Source organism: Medicago truncatula, chromosome 5 (assembly GCF_003473485.1).
Source record: "Medicago truncatula cultivar Jemalong A17 chromosome 5, MtrunA17r5.0-ANR, whole genome shotgun sequence".
Classification (NCBI taxonomy): Eukaryota; Viridiplantae; Streptophyta; class Magnoliopsida; order Fabales; family Fabaceae; genus Medicago; species Medicago truncatula.
The window spans coordinates 1,549,590-1,571,703 of record NC_053046.1 but is presented as its reverse complement, the minus strand read 5'-3'; the positions used below and the strand labels follow the sequence as shown (position 1 = coordinate 1,571,703).

The following is a 22,114-nucleotide window of genomic DNA, read 5'->3' as shown; positions in this document are numbered from 1 at the left end:
GTAAAACAAAAAAGGAAAGAAAGAAGGATAAATGAGAAGGAAAGTCGGTAACAATCCTGATCCTGAAACGAAGAAGAAAGTAAAGGTACAAGAGTGAGTAGAGAATTAATTAATTGATTAACTCGCAAGCAAACATTATTATGCCTCGTCACATACAGTGACAAAGAGAGAAGGTCCCGTCCCCTTCTTCATCAATTGAAAACGATACTTGTTCTAAATTATTGGAGATTGTTTTATTAGTTTCAATTTCACGATGATCACAACAACCACTTTGATCAATCTGAAGAACCAAGTGTTACTTGTTCTTTACTTAATTATTGTATCTCCTCTGCACCTTCTCTTCCATATGCTTCTTCGTTCCAAATGCAACTGCTTTTTTCCTTCCAAACCCAATCCATCCGATCATCATCATCTTCTTCCCAACACTTTTTCTCTCAACACCCCTCTTCCCCAATGGCCTCAAGGTATAACTACACCAATCTTTATTCATTATTTAATCTGTCAGACAATTAACATTAATTAATTAATTACTTAATGCAATTGCCTTTGCTATGTTAATGTATTAATTCATAGATCGATCCTCATGATTACTATCTTATGGAATTTTGAACCATGTTAACTTGATTTTGAAGAAACCAATCAACTTAACTAGGATTACTTTCTTCTAAACAATTATGCTTATTTAATACTAGTTCACTTGATTACTTAACTATGGTTAAGTTTTTTTTTTTTTTTTTTTTTTTTTGTTTCATTTCGTGTGAACCGGATATTCTTTGCATGCAACTGTAGAGACTAATCACTTGAGGTGAAATCAATTGTCAACAAAGATTTTATCTTTCTTCTAGTAGATGAACTATAGTAACAAATTTCTTCTAATCGGTTGACAAATTTATCATCTTTCTTCGAATCAGCTGAATTATAACTATAGTAAGACCTTTCTTATAATTTAGTTAACTATTATTTAGGTAATTGATTAACTAAGGTTTTTGCCTTTCCTCTAATCTGATGAACTATAGTAAGAAGACCTTTCTTCTAATCAAATTTAACTTTGGTTAATTTACCAATCAATAAAGGTTTCATCTTTGTTATCAAGAGATTAACTATGGTAAGACCTTTCTTCTAATCAATTTAACTTTGGTTAAGTCATTGGTCAACAAATGATTGATATTTCTTCTTATCAGGTGAACTATATTTAGATCCCTTCTCTAACCAAGTTATTGTTTATATGTGTGGTGATTATTTTACTGATTACAGGACAGGATTTTGCTTCTGGAATTGTGAACCTTGGTGAAATTGAAGTATGCAAGATCACAAAGTTTGAGACTGTTTGGAACAGCAATGTGATGGTGGAGCCGAGAAAAGCTATTACATTCTATAAACCAGTGGGAATTCCAGATGGGTTTCATATCCTTGGTCACTATTGTCAACCTAGCTACAAGCCTTTATGGGGTTTTGTACTTGCTGCTAAACAAGTAGCAGATTCCTCGTATAATAACATTTGCAACCAGAACAAATTACCAGCTTTAAGGAACCCGCTTGATTTTGCTCTAGTATGGTGTACTAATTCAGGAAGAAAGAAAATCGCCATGCCGGTTGATTCTGCTGCTTACTTTTGGCTACCTCAACCTCCTGAAGGTTACAAGGCTCTTGGCTACTTGGTTACTAACAACCGTGAGAAGCCTAATTTAGATGAAATTAGTTGCGTTCGTGTTGACCTAACCGATAAATGTGAACCTTACCGTACATTACTTGATGCTGGAAATATAATTCCCGAATTTCCATTTTGGGCTTGGAGTTTGAGACCCTGTGACCGTGGTATGTTAGGGAAAGGGGTTTCAGTAGGGACTTTTTACTGCAGTGGTTGTTGTTGGAACAACGGAGAAGAGTTACCTGTTGTGTGTTTGAAGAATTTGAATCCAACGCCATCAGCAATGCCGTGGATCGACCAAATACATGCACTTATAGAGCATTATGGCCCTACTGTTTTCTTTCATCCAGAGGAAATTTACTTGCCTTCTTCTGTTGATTGGTTTTTCAACAATGGAGCCCTTTTGTACCGAAAGGGTGTTTCTGAAGGCGAGACTATCGATGAAGGTGGATCAAATTTGCCGGGTGGAGGAACAAATGATGGGGAATTTTGGATAGATTTGCCAAATGATAAAAGTAGAAGGGAATTTATCAAACACGGGGATTTGGAAAGTGCTAAACTTTATGTTCATGTGAAACCAGCATTTGGTGGAACTTTCACAGACATTGTAATGTGGATTTTTTGTCCTTTCAATGGACCTTCTACTCTCAAATTTGGAATGAAAAGCATGGCTTTTAGCAAAGTTGGTGAACATATAGGTGATTGGGAGCATTTCACACTTCGAATAAGTAACTTCACTGGAGAACTTTGGAGTATATATTACTCACAGCACAGTGGTGGTAAATGGGTTGATGCATATGAATTAGAGTATATTGATGGCAATAAAGCTATTGTATATGCATCAAAAAATGGACATGCAAGTTACCCTCATCCTGGAACCTACATACAAGGATCGTCAAAACTTGGAATTGGTATCAGGAATGATGCTAGACGTAGTAATTTGCGTGTGGATTCGAGTGTTCATTATGAGATCGTTGCAGCTGCGTATTTAGGCGATGTTGTTAAAGAGCCTCAATGGTTGCAGTATATGAGACAATGGGGTCCTAAAATTGTTTATGATTCAAAAACTGAGCTTGATAAGATTTTAAATTCTCTTCCTTTAAGGCTTAGAAGTTCATTTGGTAATTTGTTTAGAAAGCTTCCTGTGGAACTGTATGGTGAGGAAGGTCCTACAGGGCCTAAAGAGAAAAATAACTGGATTGGAGATGAAAGATGGTGAATTGATGTTAATGCTTAAAGTAAACCACACGAATTTAGTCAAATAATAAGCAAATTCTTAGCCACAAGTGTTGTAATTATATGTGTAAATTCATATTCATTGTTCATTCATCATAATATAGTGAAAATGTTGTGTCTGAGTATTGCACGAGAAGTGACAAAAATATAATTGAATAAAAAAAATAATAATTTTGCTCTCGTTGAGAGTTGAACTCAAGACCTCCCGCTTACTAAACGGGTGCTCTAACCAACTGAGCTACGAGAGCTTGTTGATTAATTTTCTCACTATATAAATAAGATAGATACGACTATTATTTCAGTCTTTACAAAATCAGTATACCACTAGTCGTAAAGCACATTATATACGAAATTTTTTTCTCAAAAATAATAGGATGAAAGTTTTTGTATACATTTTTTAACAAAATTATTTTATTCCTCTAAGAACATGCCTTACTTACGTGGTTAAATGTTTGATTATCTGCTCATGTTCACGTTAAATAGATAATTTAGAAGAAGACTGAATTAACAAGCATTATTAAATTTAAGAAATTAACTATCATCTCAAAAATTTAGGGAACTAAATTGTTGGACCCCGGATCAAATTTTTAACTAGAATATCTATTTAGAATTAACTATGATCCACTAGAATTCCAGCAAATAGCTGGTTGGAATTTGCTGGTTGGACGTCTCTTACACTCTTGTTCTTTAGCATTTTATATTTAATTTCAACCTTCCATAAGAGTAAGACTCTAGAAATTGTTGTATACCCCTGATGTATAGGGCTACTCCAATAATTGATATGATTATTTGGTGTTTGAATGACTTGGTGTGTGTGTGTCTATATATATATATATATATATATATATATATATATATATATATATATATATATAGAGAGATAGGATCCGTTGACACCAGGTGTCAACGAATTCGTTGACACCAAATCTTAACCATTTAATACATTTAATCCAAGGGTCCCGATTATTGTAAAATTAACTCACGTATGTGTCTATTTAACAAGACACACTAGATTTAAATTCTACCTGAAAGCTAACAAATTGTTTTTCTCCACTAGACCCAAACATCCAATTGTTAGAATTCATTCATCATCTGCAATCTTCATTTCCCTTTCGTTAATTCCATATATTAATCGCAAATTAATGACAATTTTTTATGTAGAACTCATGAAATCGTAAACAAATTGAGACAGGATTATAAGTCTAGGAATTGGGTTCATAAATCAATTGATCGGCTTGTGAATCGTTAAAGCAAATACATATTTGGATTCATGCTATATCAATATACAAAATCAATTTTTATGATTATAGTAAATTAGAAAACCCTTTGAATTAAACTGTGTGGTAGCCAATTATCGATGTGCATAGAAATTAATTGGCGTTGATTTGTGATAATTGATAAGAAAAAGAAGCTTTCATTGTTGTTCTTTCAAGCTTTGGTGGTTAGCGCAAAGGAGAAGGTGTGAGAGTGCAGATTAGGGGGGATCAAGTGGAGAACGGTTCACGTGAGTTAATTTCACAGTAATTAGAACCCTTGGATTAAACATAATAAATGGCTATGATTTGGTGTTAACGGATTCGTTGACACCTGGTGTCAGGTGTCAACGGATCCTGACTCATATATATATATTATAATATAACTTGCGAGCTTCCTGTCAAAAAAATAATATATATAACTTACGAGCACAATTACACAAGAATTACACGAATTTATAACCTCTTTAGCGTCCTATAACAAGCCTCCATCATCCTCATCCCAAATTATGGCTGCACACATAACCCCTCCACCCATTAAATTTGAGTGCACTAATTACTTCAAAATACTAGTAAACACATTTGCACTAAGTTAGCGGCACCCTTTGAATTATTATCTCGACAAGTTCTGCTTAAAAAAATAGCAGTTATGATATCATTCATCTCATTTGTGACATCTTAAATTGATTACCTTGATTAGAATATAATCAAAATTCAAAGTTCTACGAATCCAATCAACAAATGGGTTGGTAACTTCTCTCCACAATGACCAATTAATTAATGGTTTTCCAACCAAAGGGAACAACATTAGAGATCAAAAATTATTCTTCTGGTGTGGTTCTTTTCCGGTGTGGCTCTTTGAAGAGGTCAGACAATAGCATTAGGATCCGACTATGAAGAAGGTAATCTTTCTGGTGTAGTATTCTTGACAGCTCCTATTCTTTGAGGAGGCCAAACAACATGAGTAACCCTTCCTCGTACTAGACCCAATGGAACCTGCAAACAAAATTGTCATGTTACCAAATTTATTTGATGTCACATCGCCCACATTGCAGCATTAACAAAATCCACGACAGCCCATCAATAAAAAAATTATGTTAAGGCTAACATTATAGTACTCCTAAGTAGTTCAATAAAGAGTAAATGTTGTTCATGAAAATCCTTATTTCATAGCCTGGGATCAAGGTTTGCCTAGGTGGGCCAAAAGACAAGGCTAGTAGTGAGCAAATATGAACCGGGTTGAATATAGACTAGTGGGTTGATTCAAATGAAACTATTGTGAACAGAGTTTTTCTTAAGTACATTAAGCAATGAAATCGAAGGATACCAAATAAATCAAAGAAGCTCTTAGCCTTTATTGCATTGAAATAAGTCAACAAAACGGCTATTGACTTGACAGATGATATGTCAGGTACTGGGTTTAGGCTTTAGCCTGACAAATGGGTTGAATAGGGAATCGGTTGAAACTGTCTAGGTGGCCAATTTGCTAGAGGGGAAGGGCATTCAGCATCTTCTGTTAGAGACCTTCGGGTTTGGGCAGATAGAGTAATATCTTCTTGGAGGAGCACTTACTGTGGGGATTTTAGGGATCATCCTTTATAATCGTTTTCTCATTTTCATCAACAATACAAATTTATATTCCATTCCAATTTGGGGCCTTAGCACGATATATGTCTATTCCTCTTCTAGTAATAGAAGTCTGACTGGTTATGTTTTGCATTGTAATTCTTATAAGCTGTGACTTCTAATTTTCTATTGCTCATGTCAAAGAAATGTTGAAGTTTTTTACAATGCAATACTAGAATGATGATTTATAAAAACATATTTTTCTTGCTTCATTTTGCATATCTTAATATTGTCATGCCAAAAACTCAAAGTGATAATAGCAACTTACAGGTCCATATGATTTTGAATCTGTGCTAGAAGCTGCATTGTCTCCCTCAACCCAACAATGCCCTTCTGGAACCTTCAGTACGTCCTGGTTATGACGATTAACAAACCACTCACCAGGTAATGCAATTATTCTCTTTATGTGTGTCTCCTTAAAATTCGACGGGGAACTACAAAAGTTTCGCATTGTGTCAATAAGAACTTCCAAAAACAGCAACATAGGTCTCCGTCTCAATTATCATAAATTAGCATATGAATATAAGAACAAGAGGTCATTAATTTTTATAGGCAGATCAGATAGCATAGAGTACATAATGAACCATCCAATGGCAATAACTTCTAAAGAAATGCAATATTAATCCAAATACATTATTACACTGTTAAAACAATTTTCAAGTTTACGGTAGCGAGTTCACCTAGTTCTACAGTTACAAACTAAATTAACTTCCAGACATTGGGCCTCTTCAGATTGACTTATTTGAGCAAACACTTTTGAAAAATACCAACTCATCAATTGCAGAAGAACATGTCTTAATTAAATGTTCATTGGTCATGAATCTAAAATCTCAGTTTCATGAATTAACTACACGCACGATTTTCTTTTTTTAAACAGATTTCGTTGGTGATACGATGATGCCACATTCCAAAGTGGGAAACTTTGTAGAAGTCAAATCGTACCAATAACGGGATTTGGATTTTCCTCCCTTCACAAGGACCATCGGTACTCAAATAAGGAACCAGCGCCAAATCCAAGACTTGTTTTTTTTCACCACTAAACCAAACTCTGAAATTACCATGCACGTTCTTTGTCTGTGTGTGTGTGTTTTTATTTTATTTTATTTACGACAGGATTCTTTCTTCACGTGGATCAAAACTTTTTGGGAGTGCTTATAGGAACAACTTATGACATGTATATATATTGTTTTCATCTTATTGTCATAAGCTCTTCAGTATAACTTATGAAAACAGCTTATAGCTTGTATAAAAGCAATTTAAATTTGTTCTTCTTTTCTTGTAGAATTAACTTATACATAAGCACTTAATTAAGTTGTTTATCCAAACAGGTCATTATACACAAAGCACATATGGCATAAAAATGAACAGCATTATTACCTGAAGATGACGATATCACCGTGCGAAAACTTGAACTTATCAAGGCAAAGTTTCTCAACAAAGACATAATCATCTGCAACATATAATTAATAATCAAAACCCCAATTGTAAAAATCAATTTTTTCTTATAATTATAAAGAAAAGTAGCAGAAAAAAACAAAAAACCTGTGAAGGAATTAGTTTTGGGATTGAAAGTGGGAGACATAGAAGCACCACGAACAGGAACAACAGTTGCATAACGATCAGAGACAGTGAAAGTAATGAGACCAATTGTGGCCAATTTTTTAGTAACATTCCAAACTAAATTTCTTGTCCCCATCATCACTCTCAATTTTCAAACCTATACTGTGGAGAATGTAAATTTGAGCGACCCAGATCCCTTAAACGTGATTTTCAGCTTTTGCTTCTGATTTTTCTTGTTCTAGGGTTTTACTTCATTTTTTTTTTACAATATAAGGGTTTTACTTTTTTTTTTTTTCTTTTCTTTTTCTAATAACATATTTAATTGTGTTTTTTAAACAATGTAAAAGAAATTTTAATTTCTTAATTAAAATTTCTCTAATTAAAAAAATAATAATGTTTTAATTAGTAATGTAAAAATTAGTTTTAGAAGGACCAAAAGTGCATTTAAAATTAAAAAAAAAAAATTTGGGTTATTTTTATAAATTTTAAATATTTTATCAAATTTGAAAATAGAGACCAAATTGCAATTTTTTAAAATATTGAGGGAACAATTTGTAATTAAAAAAAGGCCAAAAAATGAATTTATTTCACATTAGATGATTTTGTTTAGGGGTGTGCATAAAAACTCGACTAGCTGACCCAAACTGTAAATCTGGTGAACCAAATTAGAAAAGCTAAATCCACTTTCATTTGACTTGAGCCAATCCATTTTAATATATATATATATATATATATATATATATATATATATATATATATATATATATATATATATAAAGCGGGTCGGTTACCAATTAAAACGGGACGGTTAGGTTACCCATTTACCATCTCACACCCTCCGATCTTAAAACACATTTCACAAACCTTAAAGGCCTAAAATATGAAAACGCGATTCTACAACACTCCACAATCTAAAAAAAAGACTCTTGTTGAGTGATTTTAACCCAAGTTTACAGTAAAACAATTCCACATTATGCATTATTCTTAAATGAAACTGGCCAAACTCCACACGTTTGTTCATCAACTAGAAGGATAAGGTTCACATTGAAGATTATTCAGCAGCTTTTTTCTCCTTCAAAGTTGAAGCCAGCCAATCCAAGCCCTCAAAAAGGCCATCTCCCTTAAGGGCACAAGTTCCTTGTATGTGCCATTTTCTATTCCTTAGATCAAACAGACCTAATCCTTCACATACTTCCGTTATCGTCATCGCTCCTTTGTACAAAAGAATAAGAAAATATTGACATTCATGGCTAAACTTGACCTCAAAGCAAAACTCGATATGAGGGACTAAAATGGTAGGGTTTCCTACACTCTTCTTAGTGTATTCAGAAAACAATGTCATTATCAAATCAACTGATTGTATGTTTTGGTTCCCATGTGATCTTCAATCACAGATTTCACGTCATGTGGTAGAAAGAAAAGAAATAAAAAAGGAAACAATGACTTACCAGGTCTTGTTTGTTTGTGAACACCAATATGATTTTGTTAAGCATAGAAGGGTCATTTATGGTTGTCTGCAAGTAATCCATGAATTAATCTATTCAATTTATAATCGCTAGTAATATACACACGTTACACATATATAATACTATAGTGAAATTTGATTTTACCACCTGAAATTCCTCCTTTACTTGATCTATTCTCTCACGGTCATGGCAATCAACAACATAAATCTGCATCAATTCACATATTAACGTAACTGAAGAAAGAATCTTTCACATAATCGTAAGCATATCAAAAAATTTCTTTTCGCTGAGAAAGAAACATAAAAACAAGGAAATTGGTTCTTACCAAACCATCAAAGTTGTTAAAATAGTTCTTTCAAATTGGCCTTAAATTGTGTCGTCCTTGCCCTCCAACATCCCAAACAATAAAATCAACATTCTTATACTCAACTTTCTCCGCATTGAAACCTGCAAGGCAAGATAAATTATTAGTCAGATATATCTTCAACGCTTCTCAACAATTAAAGACACAACTGTCATCAGAATAAAGTACATCAAGAGTCCTATCTAACCGATGTGCGACTATATCCACCCCCCTCAAAGCCAACACAAGGCAAGCCAACAAGAGGCAACTCAAATGTCGCAATTAGGCGATTTGGGGCGGATCACAATAAAGGCGGACTTTCCAACATATGTTACTATGCTTATTTGTTATGCTCACAAGTATTATAATTGCAATCATCATATATTGACTAATGTTTCAGTTTTAATGAGTAATTAGCAAATGTAAATGTTTTTCTGTATCGTATTGTGTATCTCGGCTTCTTAGCTGAGAAGAATATATCACACCACAGACGTAACATCCTTGAGCTACCAACGCAGAAACAACACATGAAATGGATGCAACGCAAGATGAATCATGATCAATCTAAAGAAAGTTTTTAAACTGGAAAGTCAATTATGAAGATTATTAGACACACCAATTGTAGGAATAGTAGATACAACTTTTCCAATTTGAAGCTTATAGAGTATAGTTGTTTTGCCAGCATTGTCAAGACCAACCATCACAACCTGTGATCAGAAGCAGAGAATTAGAATAAGCAAGGAAACAAACATATTTCAAAGAAAAAGTAGTTGATGGTTGATACCCCGATCTCGGTATTGCCAAAGAGGGTGTCAAACAACTTCCGAAAAGCTTGACCCATAATAACCACTTGAAAGCTTTCAATTTCAATTCTCTAGTTTGCAATTTGTGCTGAGAATCAGAAAAAGAGATATAGATTGAAGTGTGGACTTTGAATTATAACAAACAACAATACCACCCTATTACTTTATTAATTCCTTCCTTCTAAGAAGGGTGATCCTAATAATATATTATGGACATCACATATCCCAACCATTGACTTACACATTTGGTTTGTTTGTTCGCCAAGTCAACATGGCATGTTCAGTTTGGTTGAGATGAAATTCTAGAGCCAATTCCAGTTCTATAGTTTTTGTTGTTGCAATTAATTTGAACCTTTTTTCTTTTTCTTAACTCCTTTTACTTCATCAAAATAACTTAATTACCTCCATGTTTTCTCTCCAACGGACTAATTCCAATTTGCTAGCTTATTTTTCCCACAATAGCAAACTACTTCTTCATTTCAAAATAAATTAAAAGAGGAATACAAAGTAAATTATGATATAATTTTTTTTTTGGATATTAATCATGAACGGTGTTGCCTATGTTAGATTATGTGCAATTTCATTCGTTTATCTATTAGTAAATTCTGCACTATGATGAGCCCTAAATCAAAATATTCCTTTGAGTGATTCATAAGGTCTGTCACTACTACTTTATACACCACTTCAACAATTACATTTTCCAACTCATGGTCAAGAGTCCACTAGAGCGCCGAGAGTATGGCACAAGCCTCGCATTCAACTGTTGGAAGATTACGAGGAGGAGTACATAGCGCCACACAAGCATATTGAGTCTCAAATGCGCATACCATAAGAATATATAACCATGTTCCTCAGAAAACTCAGCATCATTCTTACACTTAAGAGTGTCTATCAAGGAAGAAACCCACTGATCTTCAAAAGCAACTCGATGGATTCCACTTTTCAGTGCAGTGATTATGTGTGTCGTTTGAAGAAGTCACTTTATGGTCTCAAGCAAGCGCCCAGAGCATATGGTACCAACGTTTTGCTGACTATGTATCCACCACCGGTTTCCGACATAGCACATCATACCACTCTCTCTTCATATATCAACAACAGTCTGACATCGCCTACAGTCTTCTCTATGTGGACGACATCATACTTATCACCTCTTCTCATGCCCTTCACAAATCAATTATGTCACTCTTAGCATCTGAATTTGCGATGAAGGACCTGGGACCCTTGAGTTATGTTTTGGGTATTGTTGTATCTCATCATCCTGGTGGCCTTTTTCTTAGTCAAAGCACCTATGCTTCTGAGATCATCGAGCATGCTGGCATGACATCTTGCAAACCTTCTGCCACACCTGTCGATACCAAGAAGAAACTCAGCACCTCCTCTGATACACTTTATGAGGATCCTTCTTTATATCGTAGTCTTGCAGGAGCTTTACAGTACCTCACGTTCACTAGACCCGACATCTCCTATTCAGTTTAAAAAATCTGTCTTCACATGCATGCACCCAACATAGAACACATGGTTGCTCTTAAGCACATTCTCCATTATGTAAAGGGTACCATACACCTTGGTCTACATTTATCACCATCCCCATTACTAAGTTGATTTCTTACACTGACGTTGATTGGGGTGGATGTCCTGACACTAGACGCTCCACATCTGGGTACTGTGTTTTTCTCGATGACAATCTTATCTCTTGGTCTTCCAAAAGGCAGTCTACTCTTTCTCGTTCTAGTGCTGAAGCTGAATATAGAGGTGTTGCGAATGTTGTCTCTGAATCCTGCTGGACTCGCAACCTTCTTCTGGAGTTTCATTTTCCCATTCCTCATGCCACTCTGGTATATTGTGACAATGTTAGTGCCATCTATCTATCTGGTAATCCTGCGCAGCATCAGCGTACCAAACATATTGAGATGGACATTCATTTTGTACGGGAAAAAGTAGTCGGTGGTCAGGCACGCGTACTTCATGTTCCCTCCAGACATCAGATTGCAGACATCTCTTCACCAAAGGACTCCCTCGTATTCTATTTGACGACTTTCGGACTAGTCTAAGCGTCCGTGAACCTCCCGCTTCGACTGCGAGGGTGTGATAGAATATAATATTTGTTATAATTAGTGTTAATGATTTCCCTATAATTATGATGTAACATAATTAGATATAGTTGACCTACACTCGTTTATATATACACTCCATTCAGTAATGAGAAAGACAAGCATTTCATTATCTTACATTTCTAACTTAATTTTGTACATAGATCATGATTGAACATGTTGTGGTCTTGTGTTACATAAGTTTTAACCCAAGTTTACAGTAAAACAATTCCACATTATACAGCACTCTTAAATGAAACTGGCCAAACTCCACACGTTTGTTCATCAACAACAAATGTCAAAATACCTGTATTATATACAATAATACACATGATATAATGGAATGAAAAACCTTGACAATTAGAAGGATAAGGTTCACATTTAAGAGTATTCAGCAGCTTTTTTCTCCTTCAAAGTTGAAGCCAGCCAATCCAAGCCCTCAAAAAGGCCATCTCCCTTTAGAGCACAAGTTCCTTGTATGTGCCATTTTCTGTTCCTTAGATCAAACAGACCTAATCCTTCACATACTTCCGTTATCGTCATCGCTCCTTTCTATAAAAGAATAAGAAAATATTGACAATCATGACCAAACTTGAGCAAAAAGAAAAACTCAATATGACCATGTGGCTGCACACAGTCAGCATTCCGTTTTCCTAATCGGCAAAAATTTACGATTGTGTGCAGTAGAAAGAAAACAAATAAAAAGGAAACAAAGACTTACAAGGTCCTGTTTGTTTGCAAACACCAGTATGATATTGTTAAGCATAGAAGGCTCATTTATGGTTGTCTGCAAGTAATCCATGAATCAATTCAGTTTATAATCGCCAGTAATACGCACACATATATAATACTATAATGAAATTTGATTTTACCACCTGAAATTCCTGCTTTACTTGATATATTCTCTCACGGTCATGGCAATCAACAACATAAATCTGCATCAATGCACATATTAACGTAAGTGAAAGAAGGAATCCTTCACAAAGTCGTAAGCATAGCACAAATTTTCTTTTTGTTGAGAAAGAGACATAAAAGCAAAGGAATTGATTCTTACCAAACCATCAATGCTGGTAAAATAGTTCTTCCAAAGTGGCCTTAAATTGTGTCGTCCTTGCCCTCCAACATCCCAAACCGTAAAATCAACATTCTTATACCCAACTTTCTCCACATTGAAACCTGCAAGGCAAAATAAATTGTTAAGCCTACCGAAATAACATATAGACCCATGTCAAGGAGGGGACAGATTCATATTAGAAAATCTATATACTGATATAGGTAGGGAAACAAATATGTAACTATGCTTATTTGTTATGCTCACAAGTATTATAATTGCAATCATCATATATTGACTAATGTTTCTGTTTTAAAGAGTAATTAGCAATGTGAATATTTTTCTGTGTCGTACTGTGTATCTCGGCTTCTTAGCTGAGAAGAATATATCACATCACAGACCTAACATCCTTGAGCTACCAACGCAGAAACAACACATGAAATGGATGCAATGCAAGATGAATCATATCAATCCAAAGAAAGTTTTTAAACAATAAAATTGGAAAGTCAATTTATGAAGATTATTAGACACACCAACAGTAGGAATAGTAGATACAACTTTTCCAATTTGAAGCTTATAGAGTATAGTTGTTTTGCCAGCATTGTCAAGACCAACCATCACAACCTGTGATCAGAAGCAGAGAATTAGAATAAGCAAGGAAACAAACATATTTCAAAGAAAAAGTAGTTGATGGTTGATACCCTGATCTCGGTATTGCCAAAGAGGGTGTCAAACAGCTTCCGAAAAGCTTGACCCATAATAACCACTTGAAAGCTTTCAATTTCAATCCTAGTTTGCAGTTTGTGCTGAGAATCAAAACCAGAGAGAGAGATATTCAAGTGTGGACTTTGAAATTTAACAAACAATATCACCCAATGGGAACTGGTAGCTTAGCCTCTAAATTTCTTTATTAATCCCTTCCTTCTGAGAAGGGTGATCATAATAATATATTATGGACATCACATTGTCCAACCATTGACTTATTCAAAATATTATTACACATTTGGTTTGTTTGCTCGCCAAGTCAACTTGGCATGTTTAGTTTTGTTCAATACTTTTGGTGTTTGCAACATAGTTTGAACCTTCTTCCTTTTTCTTAATTCCTTTTACTGCATCAAAATAGCATAATTACCTCCAGGTTTTCTCATCCCACTGGCTAATTTCAATTTGCTAGCTTTATTTTCCACAGTAGCAAACTACTTCATTTCAAAAAATAAAATAGAAGGGGGGAATAGAAAGTGGAATATGAAAAAAAAAAAGAAAAAAATATTGTGGACTAATCATAAAAGGTGTTGCCTGTGTTAGATCGTGTGAGATTTCATTAGTTTATCTCTTAATAAATTCTGCATTATGATAACTCCTAAATCAAAACATTTTCCTTGAGAGATTGATAACGTCGGCCATCACTTTGTACCCCATTTTGATAATTACATTATCCAACTCATAGTCTAGAATCCATTAGAACACTGAGAGTAACGCACAAGCCTTGCATTCAACTGTTCGAAAATGATGATGAGTGCATAACACCACGCACAAGAAGGGCACGGCTCCTTACAGTCTTGTCATGTAATTTATTTGCAATTAAGTTAATCTAAGTTTTAACGTACTTAACATTACTATTGGTGAACAATATAAACAACACTTAAAGAAAAGCACACAAGTTTTATTGTTATTCAGAATAAATTTTGAAATATTATCATGGGTTAGGATATATTAAGTAATGAAATTATTTTCTCAACAGTCAGATCTTTTCAGCAGACACATTCATCGGATAGAGGATGGTTCTCTGTCAGCATTCACCAATTCTCTCTTTATAGTTTCCTTCACAACTCTCATAGCAGGAAGATGGACCCATCTTTCATTCTAGATACACAAATCCGAACTTAATTTTATATATAGATCATGATTGAACATGTTGTTGTCTAGTATTTACATAATAATCTGGGTTCATACTAAAACTTGTCCTACAATCTACAGCATTCTTGAATGAAACTGATAACCAGACTCTACACTTTCCTTCGTCAATTACCTGGCCATAATACCTGCAGTATACAATAATACCAATGATGAAATGTAATGGAATGATACACGAGAATGGAACTTGTTAACAACGGAAAGTGTCGTTCAAACCTTGACAATTAGAAGGATGAGGCTCCTGATCCAGTAGCTTTTATCTCCTTCAGAGTTGAAGACAACCAGTCCAAGCCCTCGTAAAGGCCATCTCCCTTGAGGGCACAAGTGCCTTGTATGTGCCATTTTCTATTCTTTAGATCAAAGAGGCCTAGTCCTTCACATATTTCCATCGGCGTCATCGCCCCTCTCTACGAAAGAAGAAGAAAAAAATATGAGTTATGACCAGGCTTGAGCACACAGCAAAATTCAAATTATTGGAGGAGAATATTTTTATCATGAAAAGGAAAAGTTAGCTAGTATTACAAATTTACAACATATTAATAATGAGTGATTGCTATAGCGCACACAAAAATGCAGCAACTGAACAATTCAAGAAGTTTGTTTCAGCCATCAACTTGGTACATAACATATCATTATCAGCTAATAATAGAAGGGGCTGAAGGAAGGCCGCATAAGTGAGTTGTGGGAATTTTACAGAACTAAGGGCGAAAAACTTGAAGTGAAAATTTGTCTAAACCTAAAATATAGGGATAACAGTGGTTAGGATCTGGGTAGGATACTATAGTACTTATCCTCATAACTGCGTTTTCAAAAAATACTCGAACCTAGACTTGTACCCACATGAGTAGCAACATCACCGATAGTTGGAGATCAATTGACATACATGTGATTGCGCACTTTTCACAACTGCAGTCAATATTGATCCCAATCTGACCAACTTTTTCCATTTAATTATGAAGAATGGGGACAGCATGGAGCAAAACACCTTATCATTTATTCAAAGAGGCTTTGACATCATCTCAGCAGTTAAATCATCGCAAAATTTTAAGTTAATAACACATCAGATCAAGATAAGGGTAATAACAATTCAAGACCTTCTAACTAATGTCATATTATTTAAATTGTCAATAAATTGAGTAACATAAAATCCTAACAATGTTATGCATTATTTCATCCTATACAAGCTTATATGGAAAAATTTCCAACACTTTTCTTAGTATATTCAGTAAAAATGTCATTTTGTCACCCAATTATAGGCTTTGGCTCTCATGTGAACTTCAGTCTGAGATACAACTACAATGTCAGCTCATGCAGTAAAAAGCACAAAAAAGAAAAAAGTAACAAAGGCTTACCAGGTCCTGTTTGTTTGCAAATACCAATATGACACTATTAAGCATAAATGGGTCATTTATGATTGCCTGCAAGTAATCAATGAATCAATTTTGAGTTTGTTTTAAAATGATACATACGGCATCTTATGCACACATATAACATAATAGTGAAGTTTGATTTTACCACCTGAAATTCCTGCTTTGCTTGGCTTATCCTCTCACGATCCAGGCTATCAACAACATAAATCTGCATAAATGCATGCATCAGTATTTAATATTAAACTAGCTACCTTACGTATGTAGACCTTTCTTTACAGGCCTAATAGACATACTAATGATGGTGAAAAAAGGACAAAACCGCAAACATTCCACAGCTTTTGTTTTCACTGAGAAATAGTCATAAAATCAAGGATTTGATTCATACCAGACCATCAGTGTTGTTAAAATAGTGCCTCCAAAGTGGCCTTAATTTCTCTTGTCCTCCAACATCCCAAACTGTAAAAACAACATTCTTATACTGAACTTTCTCCACATTGAAACCTGCATGGAAAAATAAATTTTTAAGCATACAGAAATAATATTTAGACCCACCTAAAAGAAACACTTAATGAAATTACTATACTGAACTTTCTTCACATTGATTCCCAAGTGCTTGAAAGTACTGAATACAATAAAGTATAAATTTAACAATTACTATCATGAACAAACTATTAAAATGTCCAACTTTAGATTTTGCCACAAAAATGATTAGAATGCAACTATTGAAACCACTAGAATGGCAACTCTTCTTCACGTATATTGTCCCAAGTAGGCAGCTCGGTTGTTGAACTGAGGGACACCGAGGAGAATATTTTTTATTTTTTTTAAACCCGGTATCCGGCCTAAGGACGGACTAATACTAGGGGGTACCCAATTGAAGTCAATGTAAAGCCCTTTGTGGACTAGCTCAACTCATAAACTAATAACACTTAGAGGATTCAAACATGAGACCTAGAGAGGAGCACACTCATAAGTCCCGAGTCTTACACCACCAAACCAACTCCTGGGATCGACACTGAAACAGAAGGTTTAGGGTTCAAACCCCGGAAATGCGGAAACTAACATAAATCACTAACCTTTGTCTATAAAAAAAAAAAATAAAACATATTTTCTCAATTAAAAAAAAAAAAAAAAAAAAGAGGGGTGAATTACCAATAGTGGGAACAGTAGATAAAACTTCACCAATGTGAAGTTTGTAGAGAATAGTAGTTTTGCCAGCAGCATCAAGACCAAGCATCACAACCTGTTACAATACAACAACAAGATCAATCAATACAGTAAACAAGAAATCAAATTACAAAGTGCAGAAGAAAAACATGGTAGCCTTACCCTCATCTCAGAGTTGCCAAAGAATGTGTCAAACAACTTCCGAAAAACTTGACCCATCTTCTTTCTACTTTGCAATTTCACCTTAGAATCAGAAACAGAGAGAGAGAGAGAGAGAGAGAGAGAGAGAGAGAGAGAGAGATTGAACTGCAAGAAACAACAACAAAACCTAACGGAAGGAATCAGGTAGCGTTGCCTCTTTTTCCTCTTGCTTTCTTCCTTTTTTTCCAAGAACTTTCTTTCTTTTTTAAGTTAAAAAAGTTAAACTTAATTCGTCATTGAATACAACAGAATATTCTTTTGTTAGAATAAATCTAAACAAAACTAAATATAGGAGGAGGAGAGGAACAACATAAATCATTTTTCTTCTACATGTTTTAAACTATGATTTAATAATTAATATCTAGGAGTATTATTAATTTATAATTATTTTATGTGTTTGAAATACATTGATTAGTTGAGGTAACAATACATTATTAGATATATGTGTAATTCTTTAAAACTAATATTAACATGAATTAAAATACTTTTTGGTATCATTTAATTTTAACTAAACTTAAAATTTTGATAAATATAAAAGTATATTATTTTTGAATATAATTATTCTTTTTTAGAGGGGTATGTTTAGACCCGTCTATATTTTTAGAGTCATCTATACTAACATTTAGATGGGTCTGTTCGTCTGCTCTTTTTATTGCGTTGATGCGAATAAATTATGAACAGTAGTTTCTATGAAATTTTAATTTTAATTAAAATTATTTTGATTAAAATTATAGATATAAATACTATGCATTTGCATATTATAATAAATATACTAATCTTTTTCAATGACACCATCAATATAAAAAATATAATATAATTTCTTATCTTTTTGAATGATATCAACAATATATAAATAAATTTGTTTAAAGTATAATTAAAAATGAAATATCACCTCAAAAATCGTCTATTCTTATTAAATATAGTATAGATAAACAAATTGTAATATTTTATTTTCATCCGTCAATCTCAATATACTGAGGACTTCATATTTCGTATAAGTGGAGAGTCCACCTAAACTTAACTTCACTATTATATCTTTGAGGATTGTTATTATACATCCCCTTATTTCCATGAAAAAGTATTTTAGTTTTCCATGCTTTTTCTTTGGACCAAAACCTTAAGTTTACCCTAATTAATTGGGGGACTAAAATTAGCTACCCACGAATACTTTAAAACATAAATATTCAATTAAATTTTATAATGTCACGTTGTATTATTATTTTGTAAAATATTTCAATCAATCTTTTTTTGGTAAAGTATCTTTATTATAATTAGCAAAAAGAGACCAAATTCTTTGTGAGCTTAACTCAATTGGTATAAACAACGCATAATATATGCAAGGTCCGAGGTTCAAACGCCGACCACCACAAAGCAGAAAGAGACCAAATATATCATCTATGATGTGTCTATCTATCTACTCTATTATGAGCACTTTTAGTCTCTAACTCCTTCATGGTACCTTCATTAGTAGAAGAAGAAAGAGCACATGTTGCAGACAATAATGAAGGTATCATGAAGGTGTTACATGCTGCAAGTGCTAATAATAGAGTAGATAGATAGACACATCATAAATGATTTTATTTTGTTCCTACTAGTTTTGTACTTATGATATATTTTCTTTTTTGGCTTTCGCACCGGTTTCCGACCCACCAATGGTGGACGATTAATCCGGCTCATGCGTAGAGGCATGCGCACTGGCCAAGTGTTGTTCCCCCTGGGAATCGAACCCGGTATTCCCCGAATACGTCCTCGGAAGGAGCTCCTTGCCACTGGAGCCCAAACAACTTGGTTACTTATGATATTATTTTGTTCCTTGCATTTACATAAGGTTTTTTTGTTGGTACAAGTATAGACATAAGTTTGAAAGAAATTGGCCAAACTGGTGCAATTGCTCGGAATACAATAATAAAGTTGTGTATAAGAAAATAAATAGAAGAATAGTTATTAATTAATTTAAGAAAAATGATATTTGTTGAACAATTTTATGATAACTTTTGTACAACCTTCTTTCTAATACTAAGGGTTATTGTGTTATAAACATACTTGTTGCTCATACTTTATTGTATGACATCTACCTATTCTTCACAAGAGCTGAATTTAATGAATTGTGTGGGTATGTCTAGTCATCTGGCAGGAGATGCATCAGTACATTCCAAACCAATTTCAAAAGCCAGAAACTCTTTTAACCTAACTAAGTTGCTTAGAAATATTTAGGTAACACCACCATATGCATTCCCATGATCTTAACAAAGACGAAGCATCATTGTTTTGCCTCTCATACGAGGCTTGCGGCAAGGATTGAAAGGATCTTGGGCTCTAACTTTCAATGGTTTGTTTCTGATTGCAAACGCTCTAACTTTCAATGGTTTGTTTCTAGTGATTTGTCTCCAGAGATTTATATCAGCATGCTGTTCCAAAGAATCAACATCACAAGCGTGTTGATATAATTTCCGGCTTTCAACCATCTTGTTTCCATCATTATCAGGATTATCATGTGCTTCTTTTTTGTCTAACGCTCAACATCATCTTCTTTCTTAAGCACTGAAGGAACTTCCGCCTGGTGTTTAGGACCTATGAAAATACCAGAAGACGCCATCTGACAAGGAAATATCGGAAATCAAAACCTGATAACTATAACTCATATCAAGGCTTAAGAAGAAATGTTATAGAAAAAATGTAGATTGGATAATAACATCATCAAGAAGCATACTTCAAACTTGATCCTAAGCATAAAAGTAATATATAGTGTTATTCAACCAATTTAGATTACATAACTATTAGTATCTATCTAACTATCCCTGAGGAATTGATACTTTGTTTTTTAACTTTACATGTTCACAATCAAAACTATTGCAGATAATACATTAACATAATAAACAAAACCAGATAACACGTTACACGTTTAATCGAATGAGGAGTAACAAACAAGCACATTCATCAAAAACACAAAGATTGATCAGACAAATTACAACCAAATACTAAAACCAATTAATCCAAATATCTAAAGTATATATCTTTGTTCCTATACATCTATGTTATCACACAGTTATGACAGAAGCACGTTGAGCAAAGTTAAGGGTTCTTGGTAACCTTTGAAGGAGAAATCAAGTCCTTGTGTTGAGTGGTTTTTTTTATTTAAAAAAAGCAAGTCCTTATGCTAAGTGGTTTTCTTGAAACTTCAAAGAGGGTTTTGTGAAGGAATAAATTTATGTACTATAAGTCGACGAAGGTGGACTCAATTGGTAAGTAGTTAATTCACTTGCAAGGTCGACTCTCCCACAAGATCATAGCTTCAACTCTCGTTGCTGATGTGAGGATCTCTTTAGTAAATGATATCTATGTAAGTGCATTTGAGTCTAGAGATCTACCCTAACCCTAGTGAGCCTCGAAACACATCTCACCTAAAATTTTGTATTGCAAAAAAAAAAAAAATCCTAATTTATTGTGCTTGTTATAAATATTATAAGTGGATGTCCATATAGCAATTGGGTTATTGGATCATACTGTTAGCTTATTGGGCCATATTGTGCTTGCTCCCCAAGTCATTGTATTTCTCTATAAATAGAGCTCATATGTAACCTAATTAGAGATACCAAGAGAATAATATAATCCTCTTTCTTCTCTCTTCTTCTCTTTAATCTTGTTCTTCTTATTTTAATAGTTTCATAACACGTTATCAGTACGAGCTTACCAACTGAGGTATGCAATTCTTCTTAATCTATTTTTTATGTAAATAAGTTTTAATTTTGTATCAATGATTATAGGCTATACTATTACAATTCCATCAATTGAAATCAGTGCCTTATAGATACATTAAATCATTGTTATGTGAATTGTAATTTATTGTTGTGTTTATTTATTCCATATATAATAGTGAAGTGTTGCATAAGAATTGATCTTCTCATATTATAAAATCAAAGAGATCTATTATATGGTTCCTGAATAAGTCAATATTACTCTATGTGAATTTTGGAAGAATTCAAAAGTGTGGTTCATGAACTCACTATTATTCTTTGTGGATTCCTGAATAATTAAAAACCGTAGTTTCTGAAGAACTAAATATTATTCTCTTTGAATTCCTGAAGAATTCAACTGCGTAGTTCCTGAAGAACTTAATATTTTTCTCTTTGAATTCCTGAAGAATTCAAAATTGTTAATCTATGAAGAAAGGATTGCTTGGAGAATTATTTTATGGTTTAAATTTATTGCATAGTTCTTGAAGAACTTAAAAATCAATCTTTATCCTCCATGAATTCCTGAAGAATTTAGCAGTGATACATCCATGAAGGACTCAAATTATAGCAATAATCTTTATTTGAAAATTTGATCCAAAAATTATTTTCTAAATTCTATATATTTTTACTTTTCCAAAATAAGAAACTAATT

The 22,114-nt window shown here is 33.8% G+C and overlaps 4 protein-coding genes, 1 non-coding gene and 1 pseudogene across 5 annotated transcripts; 1 reads left to right on the top strand and 5 right to left on the bottom strand.

Moving 5' to 3' along the window:
- Positions 1 to 82: 82 nt before the first annotated feature.
- Positions 83 to 3,009, top strand: LOC11424791 (uncharacterized). The gene is made up of 2 exons (XM_003610816.4): positions 83 to 464; positions 1,255 to 3,009. The coding sequence occupies exons 1-2, from the start codon at positions 254 to 256 to the stop codon at positions 2,865 to 2,867; spliced, it is 1,824 nt and encodes a 607-aa protein (XP_003610864.1). The 5' UTR covers positions 83 to 253; the 3' UTR covers positions 2,868 to 3,009.
- Positions 3,010 to 3,058: 49 nt separating this feature from the next.
- TRNAT-AGU (transfer RNA threonine (anticodon AGU)) lies at positions 3,059 to 3,132 on the bottom strand. Its single transcript has one exon. It is a non-coding gene; the product is annotated as a tRNA-Thr (tRNA).
- A 1,404-nt stretch (positions 3,133 to 4,536) lies between these two features.
- LOC120575799 (mitochondrial inner membrane protease subunit 2) lies at positions 4,537 to 7,597 on the bottom strand. Its single transcript, XM_039834408.1, has 4 exons — positions 7,306 to 7,597; positions 7,141 to 7,213; positions 6,032 to 6,197; positions 4,537 to 5,133 (listed from the first exon to the last, which is right to left on the bottom strand). Exons 1-4 carry the CDS (start codon positions 7,460 to 7,462, stop codon positions 5,029 to 5,031), a joined length of 501 nt encoding a protein of 166 aa, XP_039690342.1. The 5' UTR covers positions 7,463 to 7,597; the 3' UTR covers positions 4,537 to 5,028.
- A 495-nt stretch (positions 7,598 to 8,092) lies between these two features.
- LOC11428911 (ADP-ribosylation factor 2-like) lies at positions 8,093 to 11,485 on the bottom strand (annotated as a pseudogene).
- A 647-nt stretch (positions 11,486 to 12,132) lies between these two features.
- On the bottom strand, positions 12,133 to 14,008 carry LOC11440933 (ADP-ribosylation factor). The gene is made up of 6 exons (XM_003610813.4): positions 13,778 to 14,008; positions 13,610 to 13,700; positions 13,080 to 13,201; positions 12,901 to 12,960; positions 12,747 to 12,812; positions 12,133 to 12,577 (listed from the first exon to the last, which is right to left on the bottom strand). The coding sequence occupies exons 1-6, from the start codon at positions 13,832 to 13,834 to the stop codon at positions 12,407 to 12,409; spliced, it is 567 nt and encodes a 188-aa protein (XP_003610861.1). The 5' UTR covers positions 13,835 to 14,008; the 3' UTR covers positions 12,133 to 12,406.
- Positions 14,009 to 14,759: 751 nt separating this feature from the next.
- Positions 14,760 to 17,976, bottom strand: LOC11423544 (ADP-ribosylation factor). Its single transcript, XM_003610812.4, has 7 exons — positions 17,690 to 17,976; positions 17,513 to 17,603; positions 16,746 to 16,861; positions 16,509 to 16,568; positions 16,343 to 16,408; positions 15,207 to 15,397; positions 14,760 to 15,118 (listed from the first exon to the last, which is right to left on the bottom strand). Exons 1-6 carry the CDS (start codon positions 17,744 to 17,746, stop codon positions 15,215 to 15,217), a joined length of 573 nt encoding a protein of 190 aa, XP_003610860.2. The 5' UTR covers positions 17,747 to 17,976; the 3' UTR covers positions 14,760 to 15,118; positions 15,207 to 15,214.
- Positions 17,977 to 22,114: the final 4,138 nt, after the last annotated feature.

Excerpts from the sequence above, each read along its gene's own strand:
- LOC11424791 (XM_003610816.4), top strand. The coding sequence starts at position 254 with ATGATCACAACAACCACTTTGATCAATCTGAAGAACCAAGTGTTACTT. Across the intron at positions 465-1,254 it reads TCTTCCCCAATGGCCTCAAG|GACAGGATTTTGCTTCTGGA; the intron begins GTATAACTACAC and ends TACTGATTACAG.
- LOC120575799 (XM_039834408.1), bottom strand. The coding sequence starts at position 7,462 with ATGATGGGGACAAGAAATTTAGTTTGGAATGTTACTAAAAAATTGGCC. Across the intron at positions 7,214-7,305 it reads CAAAACTAATTCCTTCACAG|ATGATTATGTCTTTGTTGAG; the intron begins GTTTTTTGTTTT and ends TATATGTTGCAG. Across the intron at positions 6,198-7,140 it reads GGTGATATCGTCATCTTCAG|TTCCCCGTCGAATTTTAAGG; the intron begins GTAATAATGCTG and ends AAACTTTTGTAG.
- LOC11440933 (XM_003610813.4), bottom strand. The coding sequence starts at position 13,834 with ATGGGTCAAGCTTTTCGGAAGCTGTTTGACACCCTCTTTGGCAATACC. Across the intron at positions 13,202-13,609 it reads ATCTACTATTCCTACTGTTG|GTTTCAATGTGGAGAAAGTT; the intron begins GTGTGTCTAATA and ends TTTGCCTTGCAG. Across the intron at positions 12,578-12,746 it reads TTGCAAACAAACAGGACCTT|AAAGGAGCGATGACGATAAC; the intron begins GTAAGTCTTTGT and ends ATTCTTTTATAG.
- LOC11423544 (XM_003610812.4), bottom strand. The coding sequence starts at position 17,746 with ATGGGTCAAGTTTTTCGGAAGTTGTTTGACACATTCTTTGGCAACTCT. Across the intron at positions 17,604-17,689 it reads TTGGCAACTCTGAGATGAGG|GTTGTGATGCTTGGTCTTGA; the intron begins GTAAGGCTACCA and ends GTATTGTAACAG. Across the intron at positions 15,398-16,342 it reads TTGCAAACAAACAGGACCTG|AGAGGGGCGATGACGCCGAT; the intron begins GTAAGCCTTTGT and ends CTTCTTTCGTAG.